Raw genomic sequence first — 19677 nt, forward strand, 5'->3', positions numbered from 1 at the left:
GTTTGACTTGTCTAATAACTGTGTTTTGGTGATTTATATTTCATATATAATATTATTTGTATATTGTAATTAATTATACAATTATGATATACTATTATATATATTTTATGTTATATGTATTATATATTATTATTAAGCTAAAATTATATGTAAAATTCTATCTAATAAAAATATTATCTAAATTACATAGATAAAAAATTAATTTTATCTGTGTTAAATGTAATGTTAATTAATTTATGATATATTAAGCTGCTCTTATTATTTTAATAATTTACAGAAAGAATATATTGTAAAAATTATTTGGTGGAAAATAACTCTGTTTTATCTGACCTTTTTGTATAACTTATCAGCCATGACTGAACTAGTTTACAGGAAATCTACTGCAATTATCAAGTTAGTTAATGACTTTTTTAATTTAAATTAATTGTATTTCTAAAATGTATCACTTTTATGTTTATCATTTATATTTACTTAAAATTATTATTCTTTGTTCATGTAGAATGTGTGTGATGCTTCAGAATTAATTTCTGGAATTAGAGATTTAGGGGAAGTTTCATATATATTCGAAAAGTTGTACAATATGACCCTTCATCATAGTTGTTTAGCTGCTCAGAGAGAAGGTGCTTTAAAAGAAGCTCAAGCCAAACAACAACAGGTAAAATAAAAGATATTCTGTAAAATAGTAGAGTTAGATTTTGATACTTCTTTTTTTATAATATTTTTTGCATTTTCTTACAAATAAAAAATTGCTTCTAGTAATTGTTAAATTACAATTTAGTCAGCTGTAATAAAATAAATACTTGTTTTATTCCCCCAATTACCATGTAATATTATTATAAAAAAAGATATTCAACAGGTGATTTTGAAAATTAGAAGACATTGAGACAGAATACACTGTAGAATGAACTTTAAGAACGTAAAAGAAGTGAGGGTAGGAAATAATAAACCTTTGAAAGGTTTCTCTTTCAAAGAAAAAAAAATATGGAAGAATTGAACAAGTTTAATAGAGTAGGTATTTATAATATATTAATAAAAAACAGAAAAATGAAAATGAAAAATCAGAATAGCAAAGAAGAAAAAGTTACTGTGTAATAAGATGAAGTTAGACTTGAAGCTCTTATAAAATACAATTGGGTGATGTAAACATGGATATTAATGTCAAGAGTAAATTAATTTCAAGAAAAGGCTGAAGCATTTCTTCACAAGTATAAGGCAAAAGCCTATTACATCATCCTACCTTCTTTTATCTTATGTATACTGGTTTCTTCATTTTTTCATCGGCCATCCCAGGCTTCTTCTACTCTTTACTCTTCACTTATATGTGGGTTTTGTTGGACTCATGCACCTTCATGATCTAACCACCTCCCTCTATAGTTCTTAACCACTCCATTAAAGAATGTATACCCAACTCACCACGAAGATACTCATTCCTTTTCCTATCATATCTGATATACCCATCAACTGACCTTAGAAACCTCATCTCAGCACCTGCAGCCTACACTCATCAGTGCTTGATGATGTCCAAGTTTCCCCACCATACAAACAACTTCGCACGGATAACACCCTATAGAACTTCGATAACGTCTCTGTTCTCACTCTTATTCCGTAAAGTATGCTTGACAGTACCATTCAGCCTATTAAATCACTCAATTTTATTACTTATATCAATTTCCCCGAGGTATGATATAATACAACCCAAAAAATTAAATGATGAGACCTGTTCTATTTTGCTTCTTTAAGAACAATCTTTGACCTTATGGGACATGTTCCACAAAATGCCGTTACTTATTCTTCAGTCCTCACAATCTGATCTTCTTCCTTTTTTAAAGATAAGAAATAACTTCCACTAATCAATCTGACCGCATAATCTTATGTTTCCAACATATATTAATGAACCTCATAAACCTCAACTTAAAAGTTTGTGATATTCTTTTAAACATCTCAGCTTTTACTATTCTATATACATTTTAGGACTTCCTCCCAATCCTCCATAATAGATGTCTCCAACGAATGAAAAATCATATGCATTCTGAGCATTTACAGTTCCCATTTCCTCTTCATCAGTCCATAAATTCTTGAAGTACTGCAGGCTTACCTACTAATAATGTTTAAATCAGCCAGATCTTTTGTATCTCTCTTCAGATGTCTCATTACTTTAAATGCCATTACCTGACCATATATATAATTTTCCACATTTGAAATATTCTTGTCCCAGCTCTCTTGTTGGGCTTTCCTAGTTTTACTCCAAACAACATTAGCTAGCATACCTACCTTGCTTCATCTGTTTCAGTTGCTATAAGGTGTTTATAAGCAATGTTTTTGCTCTCAACTGCCTCCTTTATCTCATCATTCCACACACAATTCCTATTCCATTTCTATTTCCTGCTCTTCCCTAATGCTTCCAAAGCAGCTCCTTCCAAAATAAATTTCATATTATGCCACTTTTCTTCTGTTCCATCACTCAGACTAAAGAATCCAATCACTGCTGATATAAATGCCTCGCTGAATAATTCTACAAAAAATACACCTTTCATGTCAACCTTTCCCCGTGTGTACTTCTCACTCATCTTTTCACCTATCTTTTCAGCCATCTGAAGCATCCAAACAACATGAAATGGTCACTACTAATATTACATTTTCTATACACCTGGACATTTGTAAACAAGTTAAATAGTTTTGCATCTGCAAGAAAGTATTCAATTGTCCTCCTATTCCCTCTGGCAGCCCGTTATATATGTAGAATTTCTTCTTATATGTAGAAGAAACCATTTATTATCTTTAATCCATTAAAAGAAGTAAAATCTTGCAATGCTCTTCCATTTAAATTACATACATTCTCATTATGCTTCCCAGCTATTACATCAATCGATATACATCCACTCTAACATTCAAATTACCACCCACCACAATCATTCTTATTATAGCTGCTTAAGGTATTTTGAAGGATCCTGTAAAAATCCTCTGTTTCCTTCTTCCATTCTTCCTCTGGTGCATAGACACATAAAAGAAGTATATATCCTCTTCCCGCTCTACATCGTACTCACAAAATTAACAGAAATAAGAGTGGATTTTATCTTTCCTCTATTTATTCAAAATAATGGCCACTCCTGATATTGCTTGAACCTGTATAAAACATTGCATACTCACCCAAATCGTAAGAACCCCTCTGTTTCTTCTTAGTTTCGCTTATCATTGCTACATATAATTCCAGTCCATCTTTTCCTGTTTGGATATTTGAAAGTATTTAAATTCTTGAATGGGCTACTAACTTGATTGCAGGTAAGACCAGTGGTGGGGCTGCCACCTCAGAGTCTCTGGTCATGCATCTGGGTTTTATTCAGAGATCCAACTTCTAGTCTCTTCTGCCCTTTCTACCACTGGGAATCTTCCTCTTCTGCCTTCGAGGCCATTGGACGATTGTCACCTACAACCCTAGGCAGGGGCCCTATGACTGAGTGCTACCACCCAGTCAGGAAATAGAAGAAATTGGAGAAATTAAGTAGATGAACAAGAGGAAAGATGATCAGAAGATGCAAAAAAGAGAGGATAAAAAAGAAATAAAAGCTATCAGAAATTTAACAATGTTGCTGAAAATAGAAGAGGAAATACCTGCATGGTGTAAGAGATCTGCCTCATCAAGGTTGATGATTGTTTAATGATAAATCCTATAGGCTGTCATCGTTAATGAACTTTTCATTGAAATAATTAATCATATAACCTTTCCTTAAATATATAAATTTGAAAAAAATAAGGTCAACTCTTTGACCTAAAACTCAGCTCTAGGCTAAGCTTGGTGGTATTAAATTGGTGACAGAAGTATGTCATAGATAACTTTTAATATAAAGTACTTAGTATTGTTTTATTATCATTGTCTAAGCAAAACGTTCAGTGTTTTAGGCTACAGAAGAAAGGCTTCATTATACATGGTAGGAATAAAGAAATATGAAACTGTTAGCAATTAGTTGTGGTTCCTTTATTATTACTTAATAGTGTAGGAACCACTTCAGGTTGGTAGATTTAAAATAAATTTCAGTAGTTACAACACGAAAAATGTAACAAATAGGTTTGTGGTGGTCCTTAGAACAATTTTTTTTTAAATTTAAGCCAAAGCTTATGAAATTTCTGCTGTATGACATTTTTTAATTTGTCTTGGTAGTATTTTGCATTTAGCTAAATAAGTACTTATCCAATTGAAAATTTTTTTCTGATTTTGATTTAGTAAGACATCTAATGAAAAGTGCTACTTAACTAACCATAGTTATATATTGTTGGTTTTTTTTAGCTGGAGAAGGAAAATGAAACACAAAGACAGCTTTTAGAACATATTGTTGGTAAGCAAGGAGGTCTTGTTACTTCTGGTAATCAACAAGAAAGTTCTAATTCTTCTAATGCTTCATCTAGATCACAGTCACCTACTAATGCTGATACGTAAGTTTAACAAAATTACCATTACTTTTTAACCTGTTTGGCACTCAGTGCCAAACAGCTTTTCTGTACACACTATACAGTCTTTTTTTGAGTAGCTTAGCATATTCACCACAAAGTTTCACTTGTCAACAAGCTCATAGTTGTTTCATATTTCAACCTACTGTATCATATTACAGTGTACTCCGCTATAACATGGTTATCAGGATTTACATGACACCTGTATTATAGGCTAACCACGTTATTTCAAGAAGTAAATTTTAAATCACAAAGGGGATCAAGTAAAAAAATAGGCAAAAAATCAAACAATAATGATTTAATAGAAAAAGCCATTACAGTATAATATGTACTTACATTGAAACAAGTTAAGTGCAGAAGATACGTTAGTTTTTCTTTGTACTAGTTTTTAAAATAAGAAGTTATTGTTTTTTTCTCTTGCTGATGTATGTTTCTTCTTTATAATATATAACTTTACACTTTGTAAATGTAATAAATGACAATCATCACTATCACTTTGTTGCTCCATCCATGTTATTACACTATTTATATTTTCCAGAACGTCTTTTATTGCAACACCTTCCCCTTCTTCCTCCAACAAATTATCATTAGGTTGTAGAATGGAGTTTACAATTTCTTCATCTGTCATCTAATGGGCAATGGGTGTTTGATTGTCTTCTTGAACCCACTCATTGAGTTCACTCAGTTCAGGCAATTCTTGCTCGGTTGAATTTGACAATTCCAGTGCGTGTTTGTCAGTAAAAATATGAACATTTTCTGTTTCAATGTCTTCTGTATTATTCTGTGACAACATTGACCAACAATTTTTAATTGTAATAGAATTTACGTTATTCCATTCTGTTCCAGCACTGTATACAACACTTTTTAATGACACAGTTTTAAGAAATTCTGTTACTTGTAATTCTGAGTTAACGATAGCGTTCAGTAGGTCTCGTCGGTAATAAGCTTTAAATGCTCTAATAACTTGTCGGTCTAATGGTTGGATCAAAGGTGTGATAGTCTTGTGTAAAAATATTGCGATTATTTTCCCATCTTTAGATTTCAGCAAGTCAGTAGGTGGATGAACAGGGCAGTTGTCAAGAAGTAATAAAGCTTTTTCTTCCAATTTTCAAACTTGTTAATAATTTTTAACACAAGGCACAAATTCATTATTAAACCATGCTAAAAAAATATTACACGTCATCTAAGCTATTTACTTTTTTTTTAAATAACTGGTAATGCAATTTATCTTCTTTTTTCACCCAACCACGTATATTACCTTCAAACATATTAATATGTTTGAAGCAACATGGGCTGGTATATTTGCCAATGAGCAACGGCTTCAATTTATGTTTTCCTGACTTATTGGCACACAAAAGAAAATTTACCCTTTCTTTGTTCATTTCATATCAGACTTATTTGGTGCCTGCTTTGCATCTAATGTTTTTGTTGGCAATAGTTTATAATACAAAGCAGTTTTATCACAATTATACAACTGTTCATTACTGAAGTTATTCTCTTCTATAACGGATTATAATATTGTTTGTGAAAAATGTTCGGCTGCTGTCGCATCTGCTGAACGAGATTCTCTTTCGATGTTTACTTATCTATGCCATGGTTGATTCCATCACGATAATCAACTGCTAGAAGCATCGAATTCTTCTCCATTGTTAATTTGTTCATGAAAATTTAATGCCTGAGCTTGAAGTATTGGCCCTGATTGCGGCACTCCTTCACTCTGTTTTTGCAAAAACCAAAGGTATATACAGTTATCTACAACATTAACATCACAGAGTCTAACCTTTTTGTGATCAAGTCCAACTGTTTCATCTACTGATTCAATAAAAGAATGCAATTTATCTTCTTTTTTCACCCAACCACGTACATTACCTTCAGGCACACCGAATTCCTGGGATAAACTGGCTTTTGAACGACCTGCCTTAACCTTTTCAATAATTTCTCATTTTTCCTTTAAAGAATATGTTTTTTGTTTAGATGACATGTTAGGCAAATATGAACGAAAACAAACACTACAAAATCTAATAAATTTACTAATGTAATAAAACGTAACGATACTGATAAACACAGTAAAAGCAGCTCTGAATAAATCAAATACATAATAACATTCAGATACCGTATACTGTGCCTTGTACAGGCAGCACATTGATGGTCTTATCGCTGTTACAGGAAATGAGTCATGTGCAGTATATCATAAGAATTTGTCCTATTACTGTATTAGAATCATTGTTTAGTTTTATTGAATCGTGTTTTGGGGAATTCCAGGGCTTTAAAATTGTTTGTAATTAATTCACAGAAGTTATATTAAAAGTGTATTGTTGACAATTTTAAAGGATTTATGGTGGGTTTTACACCAATATTGAATGCAGTGGTAGGGTGACTAGTAGTATTTCTTCATCCTATTTAATTTTTTCAGATATTTTTTGGGGGAAGGTTATAATTCGTATTATATCTGTATCTGCGGTATATTGAGCCACATTATAGCAGGGCTGTACTGTATTTTGGACATCAGAAGAATCCTCTTTCCAGATGTGTGATGAGTTATATAAAAAATTTCTTATTATTTGTAAAAAACAAAATTTTAGTCTCATGTTTTATTATTTGATCAGAAATATTTTGCTTTTATTATCATGTATTCAGTTATATATTTATATATTGACTATGGATCGGTTAAAAATATCTTGTATGAGCATTTACAGTGAGGTGTTCCTACTTTCCCCTCCATCTCCCTTCTAAGAGTAAGTGTATTTTTCTTTTGTCCTTATTTATTTTTTTTTATGCTTAGGTGTAATTCTAAAAATTCAATTTTAATGTTAGATGGATTAATTTTGTACTAGACCTGGGTGATCATTACCAAACCATTTGAATGTAAAATTCACAAATAGTCTATGACAGATACCATTAAAAGAGGTGAAAGCTTACAAGATATGGGTATCCTGTAATGCACCAATGAAACATAAATACTGGATAATATTCCAATCTTATAACACGTAAAAATTACATGTATTATTCCATTCAGCATGTTAAAATAGAAATTAAATATTTGTTATGTCATCAAGGAAAGGTGTTTGTAAAATTTTACTATTGTTGAAAAATTTCTTTTACCAGCCTAATGTGGCTCATATTTCCACTTATTTTTGTAAATTTTTTTTGGTATCAGTCATGTGACTGGTTTGATGCTTCATTTTTTTCTAATTTTTGTCAGTCTCTTAGCTTCAAAATATCTTCTTAATTTTACGTACTCTATTATCTGTTTCATATATTCTTTTTGTTGTTTTCCTTCACTATGCTCTATACTTCTTTGTAAAACAATATTCACTTACCCTGGATGCCTTATATATGGCTCACTGCATTTCTCCTCTTTATTAGATTTGATTAGATACTACTTTAAATTTCTGTCTACTCCAATTGATCTTAAAATTTCTTATTTTGTATTCTATCTGCCTGCTTACTTTTTAACATTCTCCAATAAAAATTTACAGATAAAAATTACCAAACTCTGTAGCTTAATAAATTCATTTATTACCCACAACGGAATGGAGAGAGTATGTGTTTGGGGTAAGTGGTTGTGTGGATATGGGTATGTAGTTGCACGTGTCTGTATTTGTGTTACCATTTTCCTCAAAAACTATTGGATCGATTTTGATGCGGTTTTTTGCGTTACATAGGTCTCATTTTAAAGCAGGTTTTTAGACATGTTTTATACAGTTATAAGCTGCCAGGGGGCACTGCAGTAGATATGTTTCTTCAAAATGGCTTCGTGGATTTTAAAATTTTTAATTTTATTACTTGTATAGTTTAATGATGTAATAATTAGCAGTATAAAATTTACTCAGTGTTTTATAATTATGAAATTTTAGGAAAAACAAAATTTCAGTCCCTATTTTTTTTGTAGTACACTTAATAGTCTCAAAATAGAATTTTATTTTGACAGTACATAAATAATGTAATCATGTAATTTATTAATATACAGTAATTTTTTATGAATGAAATTTATCAGAGAGGGTGAAAATAAGAAACTGGCAAGAAGTTTGATTAAATTGTTAGGTATAGCTGTATACTTGGGAATGTTTTTTCCTCTACTTAATGTGTAAAAAATTAATCTTTTATTGATTAATTTCTATTACATGTTTCTATTATTTAATAATTATATGTAATTTTGTTACAGTAATTACATTTATTATATATATATATTTTTTTGTATACTTTTATTTTTATCATTTATATATTTTTCAGTCTGGTAACTGCATGCTTATTCCCAATTATGCCTACACATATTGTTTTTGAGAAATAAATCTTGTAGCATGTGAAAAATTGTCCAAGTCTGACTGGAATTTGAACCCAAACCCTTCCAGATGAAAGGCAACATCATATGTAACCCTGGATTTAGAGTTTTTTAATTTTGTTGAAATTTTATTTAAACTTTATTGATTAAAATCCAGTATTTCAGATAGTAGTCACATATCACCTTAATTATTTCATTTTTAGTTATCAGTTTAAGTTAAATATTAAAGACTGACGTAATTTATATCATGTGCAATTAATTATACATATACAAGGTATATGTGGGGACCCAAAAATAACCAGAAGTTGTATGTAAAGTCTGAACTAGACATAGAAGCATGATGCACCACTTGGTGCAAGTCAGTGCAACTGTCAGGTTCTCAAGCAGCAGCCAGTATGGCATTGTTGTAAGTTGATAATTATTATTGAAAATTTTGTTGTGCAACCAATGAAGATTGTTTCAAACCATTAATCAATTTTATTAGATGATTACGTTTCATTGAGTGAATATCAGCAGAAGATTTCAAATCGATAAATATTTTTGAAAAAAAAATTTTTTGTTCTAAAAATATAAATATTTTAACATAATTGAATATTTATGTTTTTATTCATATTTGATTTTAGGGATCAGGTTCAAAATGTCTTGCAGTTTCTTATTTAATTTGTTACAAGAAATGAATGAGACTTGATGCTTTGGTGACGACCTGAAAACGAAACAAGTATCAAACCAATGGAAAATGCCAGTTTACAGAACATAAGAAATCTCAATAAGTCAAACCCAAAGCTTATTTTTTAAAATTCTTTTTCAAGTAAATGAATTGAGCACAAACAATATGTCCAAGACAAACTGGAGAAAATGACAAAATTATGTGAAACAGCTGTGGTTAGGTCTTTCATCATAACAATGCCCCTCTCCACATTGTCTTGAATGTGCAGTAGTAATGGGAAGAAATGTGATAGTTCTCCCTCATCCTTCTATTCATCAACTTTGTGCCGTGGGACTTGTGTTATCACATAATATGCCTCGGGAAAGGAATATCAATGAAACGATTAAGAAATAGTAGGGTCTTTGAATATCAAGACTGAATCAAGGAATCATCAAGTAAACATTCAGCAATGTTTCTAGCTTGCGAAAAATATTGTATGAATGTAGTAAGTCAAAGAGTACTTTGTAGCATGGGTCACTAAACCACAAGCCATTAGGGTAGTTGAGGCTAACAGATTCCTCTTGACTCTTGGTTTAATAATCCTTTTAACAATTAAACAATATAAAATCTAAACAGTGTTCAGGGAGTGACTGATTTAAATCTCTAGTAACTTGTTACATCTATTGGAGATTCATTTAGTTGAAATAATAGATAGCTGCATGTGACCCTATTTATCTTATTGAAAGTGTAGGCTGTGTAGCTAGTGTGATATCATAGTATTGTAGGGTTTCTAGATCAGAATTTGTTATTAATTATAACTCAGCAACTAGATATTAACTGATATTGAGGAACAAGTTCCATTAAAATTTAACTAATCCAACTAGGACTTTGCAAGAGGAATATTCACACAAGTATTTGCTACCCATTATTTGCTTCTTTTGTCAAAAGGACAAAATGTATAAATTTTTAAGAATTCTTACAGATGAATCAATATTTGATCCTCATGTCTCTGCATAACTTTTTCATTCAGTCAATGAATATCTTGGGGTGATTTAGTTAATTGAGTTAAAAATGATTATGAAAAGTTGTTTGGTTTGTAACTCTCTATTGTACTTTTGTAATAATGTTTGAGGTACCACCCAAAAATTCCCAAGATTAGTTTATTTCCTTGAAAAAGTTTCTTTCTGCGTAAATAGTTTGATCCCCATTTTTTTTTTTTTTATAATTGAAAACACTTCTGAAAGTCACCTCTTGTCTCAGTTGAGATAAAGCCCACCATCGATGTACACACAAATATGCTGCTGATGAAGGGTGCCAGAATATTCATTATCAAGGAATATTACATAAAGGACAGATCAATCAAAAGAGTAGAAGAAAAATTCCACGCAGAGTTCAACAGTGATCCACCCACCAAGTCATTCATACATGAGCTCATAAAGAATTTTGAATGAACTGGATTTGTGCTTGTTAAGAAGAAGCATCAATGCACATGGTTGTCAAAGCCTACAGACCATGATAAATGTGTGTGATATTGCACATGGTTACTGCAGGAAATCGAAAGTGGTTTACTCAATCCAGACTTCTACTTCATGATGGACGAGGCATGGTAGTAGCTACATTAATTTTCAAAATTCGCTATATTGGTCTGTTGAAAACCCATGGCAAATATTTGAGCTGCATGATGTAAAGGTTGGAGTGTGGTGCGCTGTATAGGGGATGAGAATCATTGGACCCATTTTCTTCAGACACACTGAACACAGTGTTATTACATTACCAACATCTTCCAGCCCTTCTTAGAGCAACTGATGCCAGATAAACGATGTATTACCAGCAGGATAGCACAATGGCACATGGTTCGTTGGAAACAGTGCACTCAGTGTTCACACCTGACAGAACTATCATGAAGAATCTATGGCCCCCACAGCCGCCTGATCTATTCAGTTGTGATTTTTATTTGTGGGAGAACTTGAAGGGCAAGGATTACCAGAACCATCCACGAACTCTTGACACACTGCAACAGAATATACGCAACACCATGCAAGTTGTACTGAATGTGATTCATCAGGCCAAACTATGCCTGGACCATGGTGGTTAACATTTCTAGCAGTACCTGTAGAGACAGAAGAACCCTCATAAGTAGGTTTTTATCTTTCATTTACTTCTTTAATATCCCCTTATAGTTCATGTGTTCTTCACTAGCTTTGGATTCGATTTATTTTACTTTAAATTAATTCTTTTCAATAATGAAAATGATTTTTATATTTACTGATGTTTTCTTTACTAATGTTAGGTTTAAATAGCAAACTTATTCGCTTAAAGTTTTAAGTATATCAGAATGGCACAGATAGTTACTATTTGTCTTCCCATGCAGATGATAAATTAAGACTCATCCACATCAATTATATTTTAGCACTAATTGTTCCTAGATATTGTCTCCTGGCCATCATTTTGCTTGTTAGGTTCTAATTAACAGCCCATCCTAGCTTGGCAATCCAGAGATGAAAGGTGCTTGCTGCATAGATAGCCTCCGATCTTCTAATCAATAAAACTCCACTAGATATCTGGGTGCTTCTAGAATTTGATATAAACCCATCAATCAAAATTTTTTAATTTTTATATTTTCTTTTTGTTATTAGGCTTAATGGAAATGGAGTTTCAAACCAAAGAACAGCTGATGGCAAATTCCGTCGTCGCATTGCTCAACCAGAAGAAATGTTACACATCAGCACAAATTCAGTTCCTCCACCTGCTAGCCTATCTCCTGAAAATATGCCTCCACCACGTGCATTAACACGAATTCCAAGTGCACCCACATCCCTTAAGTATGTGCAAATTTTTTTTTCATATTTTAATAAAAAGCTTTTTATGTTTAATTTGTGGTTTACATATGTATTAAATATTAGTTATTTAATTAGAAATATAGATCATTTATTTATTTCTTGTCATATAGATTCTTCAATTGATTGGCTCACCACTGATGCAGAAGCAATGGAACAAGTTATAATTACATTGTTATTGCAGAAAACACTGCTTGTAAAAATACTTTGTTCCTTTGTTGAATATCTATAGAATGAAGATTCTTTAATGAGCCAAAGCAAATTCGTGTATTTTGAGTTATTAAGTAATTCCTGACTGTCATAGTGCTTGTTACACAGACTGATGAAGTTTTTACAATTTGCATTTTTGTATGATAACTAGACTCGACTTTTCCAAGAAAATGTGGCTCTCTGCATTTTCATATAGCAATGATGGAGGCGCCTTCCTTGGTAAAATATTCCGGAGGTAAACTGGTCTCCTGTTCGGGGACTAGTTAAAAAATAACATTCTACGAGTCGGAGCGTGGAATGTTAGAAGTTTAAAAAAGGTTGGTAGGCTAGAAAATTTAAAAAGGGAAATGGATAGGATAAATGTGGATGTAGTAGGAATTAGTGAGGTTCGGTGGGAAGAGGAAGGCGACTTTTGGTCAGGTGATTTTAGACTCTTAGACTAATTAACTCAGCTTCAAATAATGGGCAGGCAGGAGTAGGTTTCATAATGAACAAGAAGATAGGGAAGAGAGTAGAGTATTTCAAAACGCATAGCGATAGAATCATTGTAATAAGGATAAAATCGAAACCTAAACCGACGATTGTTAACGTCTATATGCCTACAAGCGCCCATGATGATGATGAGGTAGAGTGTGTATACGAAGAGATTGATGAAGCAATTAAACACGTAAAAGGAGATGAAAATTTAATAATAGTTGGAGATTGGAATGCAAGCATTGGAAAAGGCAAGGAAGAAAATATAGTGGGTGAATACGGGCTGGGCAAAAGGAATGAAAGAGGGGACCGACTTATAGAGTTTTGCACGAAGTATAATTTAGTAATTGCCAACGCCCAATTTAAAAATCATAATAGAAGAATATACACTTGGAAAAAGCCAGGCGATACTGCAAGGTATCAGATAGATTATATCATGGTTAAGCAAAGATTTAGAAATCAACTCGTTGACTGCAAAACTTACCCTGGAGCAGACATTGATAGCGACCATAATTTGGTGATAATGAAATGTAGATTGGGGTTTAAAAACCTGAAGAAAAGGTGTCAGATGAATCGGTGAAATTTAGAGAAGCTTGAGGAAGAGGAGGTAAAGAAGATTTTTGAGGAGGACATCGCAAGAGGTCTGAGTAAAAAAGATAAGGTAGAAAATGTAGAAGAAGAATGGGAGAATGTTAAAAAGGAAATTCTTAAATCAGCAGAAGCAAACTTAGGCAGAATAAAGAGAAGCTTGAGGAAGAGGAGGTGAAGAAGATTTTTGAGGAGGACATCGCAAGAGGTCTGAGTAAAAAAGATAAGGTAGAAAATGTAGAAGAAGAATGGGAGAATGTTAAAAAGGAAATTCTTAAATCAGCAGAAGCGAACTTAGGCAGAATAAAGAGAACTGGTAGAAAAGCTTGGGTTTCAGACAATATATTGCAGCTGATGGATGAATGTAGAAAATATAAGAATGCTAGTGATGAAGAAAGTAAAACGAACTATCGACAATTAAGAAATGCTATAAACAGGAAGTGCAAACTGGCAAAAGAAGAGTGGAATTAAAGAAAAGTGTTCAGAAGTGGAAAGAGAAATGAACATTGGTAAAATAGACGGTAAAATAGCATATAGGAAAGTTAAGGAAAATTTTGGGGTACATAAATTAAAATCTAATAATGTATTAAACAAAGATGGTACACCAATATATAATACGAAAGGTAAAGTCGATAGATGGGTGGAATATATTGAAGAGTTATACGGAGGAATGAATTAGAAAATGGTGTTATAGAAGAAGAAGAGGAAGTTGAGGAGGATGAAATGGGAGAAACAATACTGAGATCTGAATTTAAGAGAGCATTAAAAGATTTAAATGGCAGAAAGGCTCCTGGAATAGACGGAATACCTGTAGAATTACTGCGCAGTGCAGGTGAGGAAGCGATTGATAGATTGTACAAACTGGTGTGTAATATTTATGAAAAAGGGGAAGTTCCGTCAGACTTCAAAAAAAGTGTTATAGTCATGATACCAAAGAAAGCAGGGGCAGATAAATGTGAAGAATACAGAACAATTAGTTTAACTAGTCATGCATCAAAAATATTAACTAGAATTCTATACAGAAGAATTGAGAGGAGAGTGGAAGAAGTGTTAGGAGAAGACCAATTTGGTTTCAGGAAAAGTATAGGGACAAGGGAAGCAATTTTAGGCCTCAGATTAATAGTAGAAGGAAGATTAAAGAAAAACAAACCAACATACTTGGCGTTTATAGACCTACAAAAGGCATTCGATAACGTAGACTGGAATAAAATGTTCAGCATTTAAAAAAAATTAGGGTTCAAATACAGAGACAGAAGAACAATTGCTAACATTTACAGGAACCAAACAGCAACAGTAATAATTGAAGAACATAAGAAAGAAGCCGTAATAAGAAAGGGAGTCCGACAAGGATGTTCCCTATCCTCGTTGCTTTTTAATCTTTACATGGAACTAGCAGTTAATGATGTTAAAGAACAATTTAGATTCAGAGTAACAGTACAAGGTGAAAAGATAAAGATGCTACGATTTGCTGATGATATAGTAATTCAAGCTGAGAGTAAAAAGGATTTAGAAGAAACAATGAATGGCATAGATGAAGTCCTACGCAAGAACTATTGCATGAAAATAAACAAAAACAAAACAAAAGTAATGAAATGTAGTAGAAATAACAAAGATGGACCACTGAATGTGAAAATAGGAGGAGAAAAGATTATGGAGGTAGAAGAACTTTGTTATTTGGGAAGTAGAATTACTAGATGGACGAATAGCACAAGCGAAACGAGCCTTCAGTAAGAAATATAATTTGTTTACATCAAAAATTAATTTAAATGTGAGGAAAAAATTTTTGAAAGTATATGTTTGGAGTGTCGCTTTATATGGAAGTGAAGCTTGGACAATCGGAGTATCTGAGAAGAAAAGATTAGAAGCTTTTGAAATGTGGTGTTTTAGGAGAATGTTAAAAATCAGATGGGTGGATAAAGTGACAAATGAAGAGTTATTGCGGCAAATAGATGAAGAAAGAAGCATTTGGAAAAATATAGTTAAAAGAAGAGACAGACTTATAGGCCACATACTAAGGCATCCTGGCATAGTCGCTTTAATATTGGAAGGACAGGTAGAAGGAAAAAATTTTGTAGGCAGGCCACGTTTGGAATATGTAAAACAAATTGTTAGGGATGCAGGATGTAGAGGGTATACTGAAATGAAACGACTAGCACTAGATAGGGAATCTTGGAGAGCTGCATCAAACCAGTCAAATGACTGACGACAAAAAAAAAAATCTAGACTAGTTGGTGAAGTTTGAAGTTATTTAACTGTTTAACTGCAATACAGTGTACAAAATACTATATTGCAATGTACTAGTGGCTTTGGTTCACCTAGATGGCCAATATATTTTTCTTTTTTTTGCTTTATCAGGTTTTAAGTATTTGATTAAATAATATTACTTTATAGTTACAAATACAAAAAATTAAAGTCCTTAGAATATGCAGAAATTGCTACAGGCATAATTGCTTGCCACATATGTAGCATTTCCTAAGTTTATAAAACTCTTCTCTTTGTGGCATCAATAAATCATTAATTTATTTAACTGTTGTAATATTGTATAAATTTGTGTTAACTTTGCTTTAACTTTCTCTTTATAAATATTTACATATATTGTCAAGGATGATTATTAGAAGCATATATTCAAAATATTTGAACAGTTCTATAGACAGCATGCTAGGTATATGTAGATCAGTAAAATCTCCAGATGAATCAAACTAAATTAAATACAAACACAAATAATACTGAATACAAATAAATTTGTATTCAGTAATAAAAGTAATAATATTAACATGCAGTAAACTAAAAATAATTCTATAATAATTTTATTCCACAAGAAAATTATGGCTCATATTAGTTGGATTTATAAATATTTCAAAGAATTTACCTGTGCTAACAAAAACGAAAAGGTTATTACCTGCACTACATTATTAGTTACATGCACATCTACAAACTGTAGTGTTGGGAAGTGAGATAAGACTTACTAGAAATTCTAGTACTCGAGAGCTCACTTTTTGTTAACGTGGTTCTTTTTGTAAATATTATGGTTAAATAAAAATTGTTTCTATTTTATTATTACTTTTTATTTCATGTTTTTTGTAGAAATTTGAGTATTAAACAAGAACCTCAGTCTCCTATTATGGGGCGTAAAATAGCCCGTCAAGATTCAACATCTCCTAGAGTTGCACGTCGTGGTACGTTTGTCCTGTCCAGTAATCCCCTTTCTGGGAAACATGGCTCTATGTGAGTGCTGCTTTACTAACTTTTTAATTATTGCTCTAATTAGTTTGCTCAACTAGAACCTTTCTGCTCAGTTTTATTATTCATTTTAATTTTATGCATGAACTTTAATTTTAATATTTCATATTGTATATTATTTCATTTGGCAGTTTATTGTTGTTGTATATAACATGTAGAGATTCAGTAATATTGTATTTTTTTATTTTAATTTTTTATTAACTTTTATTTACAAACATTAAATACAGTACGTATATACAGACCATATACTTTTATTATTGTAATATTCATATCTTTTATACATTTTGTTATTTTTAAATAATCCACTTAAATGATATACTTTATTCAATATAAGTAAATAATTTATGGAAGCTTAATTAAGAATTATTAGGAAATACTTAATACTTGATGTCATATTTCTACAAAAAAAGATTAAATTTATTCAGTAAAATGTACCATCACGAAAGAGGTTAAAATTAATTGTTAAGTTTAATGGTGTAAAATATTATGATCAGTTATTTTAGAAGATTATTTTTGTTTACTACTTAGAAGGATCATCCCATGAAGATACAAACAGCAAAGGAAAGTGGTTGTTTACATCTGTGTGATAATACTATCTCCAAAGTCTTTATTAAAAATATTTGTGGAGATAATAAAAAAATTTAAAGAAGAAAACATGGTTTTTTAATCTTTTTATTGTCTTAAGATGTACCTCATTATAAATCTTTATTCTTAAAATTAATTTTTTTTTTTACATTTTTTCAAGCAATTTATGGTTAGTTTTATATCTTTGTGTAATCCATGATTGATATTGTGAGGAATGCTGCTTAGTGTAAAAAAGAACAATTATTTTTTTTTTAAAGTAGTTTAATAATAATTTTAGATTATGGGATAGAATTGCTAGCCAAAAATGACAAACATTATATTCAATTATAAATGAAAACTTGTAAATACTGCTGACGGAATATTACCATTCGATAATGTTTATAGAATTTAGAAATATTCATGTACATAAATCATTAACATGTCTTTTTTTCAGTAACTAACAGGTTTGTTACGTACTAATTTTATCTATCATTATCATTTACTTTAAAAGTGGATTAATAAAAATATTCTTTCGTATGGGAATAGTGTACCCTAATGTCACATAAGAAGATTAAATCTGAATCATTACCTATTATGTAGTTCACATAAGTCGTTAATATATCTTCTATTATTAAAAAATGAAAAATACATTATGAATTGTGTTTTTGAAAATCATTCTGTAGATGATATTGAGTAAAAAAAAAGTTAAATGTTATTATGATCTGTTTGAACAAAGTTTTGTTACATTTTGAAGTGATTTTTTATCTATTTTTTACTATTTCAATACAGAAAAAATCAAATTGTATGTTAAATAATTATTTTTTATAACTTATTAAGTGCAATTCATAAGTATAGATTTTTCTAGAAAAGATTAAATTTAACATTTCCGAAGCACATCTTTTGTCAAAATAGTTACTGTGCTATAACAGTGAGGAATATTTTGAATTGCAATAGTACTATTTAAAGAAAAAGATTAAACTGATTTTCATTGCTGCAGTTACATTCACATGAAAAATTATTTTTGTGAATGATATATACTTAGAATTTTAATATTTCATTAATACATATTGTGTTGATTGTAATTAAGAATTATCAGGGAAATTTTTAATTTCAAATTTTTTTTTAATTTTCTTATTACGGTGTTTATAAAGTGTAAGCATTGAATTATGTTCATCAGTATAATTTTAATTAATGTTTTTAATTAGTCTTGTCTGTACTATGTATTTAAATTAAACATTTTTTTCTAACAGAATAAACATTCTTTTAACTCATATACATCATTTAATTTCATTTTAATAACATATTTCTGTAAAATTAATAATAATTAATACACACAACTGAAAACAAATAATTTTTTATATTTCAATTTAATTAGCGACTAATATAAGTCTACATCACATCTTTTCATATATTTCTATTTATCATTTCATATTAATTTCAGTCGTTTAATAACAAATGTATTTGAGTGAAGGAATGTGCTTTCTGATTTTATTTTAACTTAATTGGTGCTGCTTAATGGTAAAATACTAATTAGCCTTGGGTCCTGAACCCAACATGACCTCCTAGGGAACAAGGCCTTGATGTCAGCCCTCCTAACTCCCCTCCTGTCTACCGAAGATTCAATTCTAGAGAAGAAAATGTTTTCTCACGATTAACTTCTGGAACCACTCAGTTAAATGAACAGCATGCTGGAAATGGAGTGATATCACAGTATCAGGGAAAGGTATGTATGTTAATCTTAAATAAATTATAACTTAGATTTAGGTAATTAATTTTTGAATCTTTGAAAATCTATTTATTTAATATATAGTGTAGTTAAGAATCACTGAAAAAATTTACCCAAATAACAATAATAATATAAAAGTCTTACTCAAAAAGAGTGGATGTAAACTGGACACTTGAATAAATCAAATTGTTTATGTAAATTAAAACATAAAAATAACATACTTCAGAAACAAATACATTTAATTTTAAAACTATTATTTTTTATTTAAAACGCATTTGTTCAGATATGTTTCAAACCTCTTAGTGTTTCCTTACGTATTTTTTTTTATAAATTTGTTTTTTTATCAAAATATTTTTAGCACCCAAGTGCAAGGGTATGGTGATATAATTTTAAAAGTGTACTTTAAAGGATTTTTTAAAACCATTGATCAGAATGGAAATGCAGTGAAACTTATTTAAAAGCAAATTTAAGAGACTTATTTGCTAAGATTTTTTCAGAATTGTGCAGTTCCTTCAACACTAGTACAGCAACTGCTGTGTTATGTTTTAATTAGTTATTTATATGTTGCTATATCTGTAACGTACAACACTACCAATAAAAGCATTTTATGATACCTTCAGAATATTCTTTGAAAAATAGAAATATTCAAAAAAGTGAGTTGTATTTG

General features: G+C 30.8%; 1 protein-coding gene across 3 annotated transcripts in view; it reads left to right on the top strand.

Annotated features, from left to right (window-relative positions):
* Nucleotides 1-19677, top strand: part of Klp31E (kinesin-like protein 31E) — a 541210-nt gene that overhangs the window by 417122 nt on the left and 104411 nt on the right. For all 3 annotated transcript variants that reach the window (XM_075361453.1, XM_075361452.1, XM_075361451.1), the window contains exons 14-18: nucleotides 500-655; nucleotides 4283-4428; nucleotides 12008-12193; nucleotides 16565-16705; nucleotides 18851-19007. In XM_075361453.1, coding sequence (XP_075217568.1) covers nucleotides 500-655; nucleotides 4283-4428; nucleotides 12008-12193; nucleotides 16565-16705; nucleotides 18851-19007 — 786 coding nt within the window. The remainder of the gene's footprint in view (nucleotides 1-499; nucleotides 656-4282; nucleotides 4429-12007; nucleotides 12194-16564; nucleotides 16706-18850; nucleotides 19008-19677) is intronic.

The sequence above is a fragment of the Lycorma delicatula genome, chromosome 3 (assembly GCF_047948215.1).
Source record: "Lycorma delicatula isolate Av1 chromosome 3, ASM4794821v1, whole genome shotgun sequence".
Lineage (NCBI taxonomy): Eukaryota > Metazoa > Arthropoda > Insecta > Hemiptera > Fulgoridae > Lycorma > Lycorma delicatula.